This window comes from Hipposideros armiger, unplaced genomic scaffold (assembly GCF_001890085.2).
Source record: "Hipposideros armiger isolate ML-2016 unplaced genomic scaffold, ASM189008v1 scaffold_161, whole genome shotgun sequence".
In the NCBI taxonomy this organism is placed as follows: Eukaryota; Metazoa; Chordata; class Mammalia; order Chiroptera; family Hipposideridae; genus Hipposideros; species Hipposideros armiger.
The window spans coordinates 1,852,713-1,854,050 of NW_017731511.1; the positions used below are offsets into that span (position 1 = coordinate 1,852,713).

Below are 1,338 nucleotides of genomic sequence, written 5' to 3' on the forward strand. Positions count from 1 at the left end.
CCGGTATATTACATACATATACTTTATCATATATGTATAAACATATATAAGAAAACAAAAAAGTATGAAATGGTATGTAACAATCTACAGTAATACCTCGGTTTGCGAACAAAATTCATTCCAGAAACAAACTACTCGTATTGCAAGACATCGCTTGTTTACCAAGTTAAAATGTATTATTAGGTTGGTGCAAATGTAATTGCGGTTTGTGCCATTACGTTTGCACCAACCTAATAGAAATGTTTGCTCGTCTTACGGAACACTCGCAAACCAAGTTACTCGCAATCCAAGGTTTTACTGTATTTAAAAGGTTTATGGAAATAGGGGTCCTTTCACATTCTATTATAAGCACTTCTATATTATCTGTTTTTACACGGGACATGGATTTCTTCTGTGATTTTTCAAGATTAATAAATAAAAATCCTACTAGGGCCAGTAGAAAAGAATAGGGAAATGAATGGTGCAAGATAAAGTAAAGCACATGGGTCAGAGCTCCAAGCCAGTAAAGCGTCAACCCAGGGATCAGTGATCATTCCAACAGTAGCGGCAGGACCAGAGGCAGCAGTGCTAGAGGAGAGGAGCCCAAGAGGGGGTAGGAAGGAACCAAAGATACACTTTACTCTTAGTCCTTTGACTATTTCACCAAATTTAGCACAGTTTTAACTTGGGCTACATAAATGGGATTGTATTCAAATTTACATCTTCTCAAAAGACAATGCAGTTCTCTATGCATTGTGCTTCAGGGGGTCCTAAGTAGAGTCAGTTAAATGTTTGTGCATTTTTTTCCCAGATTCAATTCCACATTCACTGTTCTCACTGAAAATTTCCCCACACCTGCAAAATCAGATGATTTTCTTCATGTTGTTAACCTGCACAGGGATGTTCAAGTAAATGAAAGGCTAAAAGATGACTTTAAATCTGCACAAAAAAATCACTAATGCTTACCCGGTTTTCTGCTGAATTCTTTGGGTTAGCACCTACAAATGTAACTTCAACAACTTCTCCCTGAAAATAAACATTCATTCTGTGAGTGTTAACAAAAGTATTTTTTGCTGTGCTCATATTTGGGCCATTATTTATGAAATGTTCTAAGATTCTGGATACCTGCGTAGATTCTGTTCTATTTAGTCAAGTGAGTTATCTTCTGAGACTATTATATGAAGTGCCCTTGAAACAATGGACACAGGAAGTTTTAGCCAATATATATATTACTCTGGAATTTTTAGCCAATGAATTTTATTTTGGTACATTTGATATAGTTGAAGATATAGAAAGAATTCTATAAACATGAAAATACCCTTCAAAAATAAAAGCAAAATAAAGACATTTTCAAACATA

General features: G+C 35.1%; 1 protein-coding gene across 1 annotated transcript in view; it reads right to left on the bottom strand.

The window, feature by feature from the left end:
* Positions 1-1,338, bottom strand: part of ASAH2 (N-acylsphingosine amidohydrolase 2) — a 92,200-nt gene that overhangs the window by 10,551 nt on the left and 80,311 nt on the right. Inside the window, exon 20 of the mRNA XM_019651488.1 lies at positions 946-1,005. Within this exon, the coding sequence (XP_019507033.1) occupies positions 946-1,005 (60 nt within the window). The remainder of the gene's footprint in view (positions 1-945; positions 1,006-1,338) is intronic.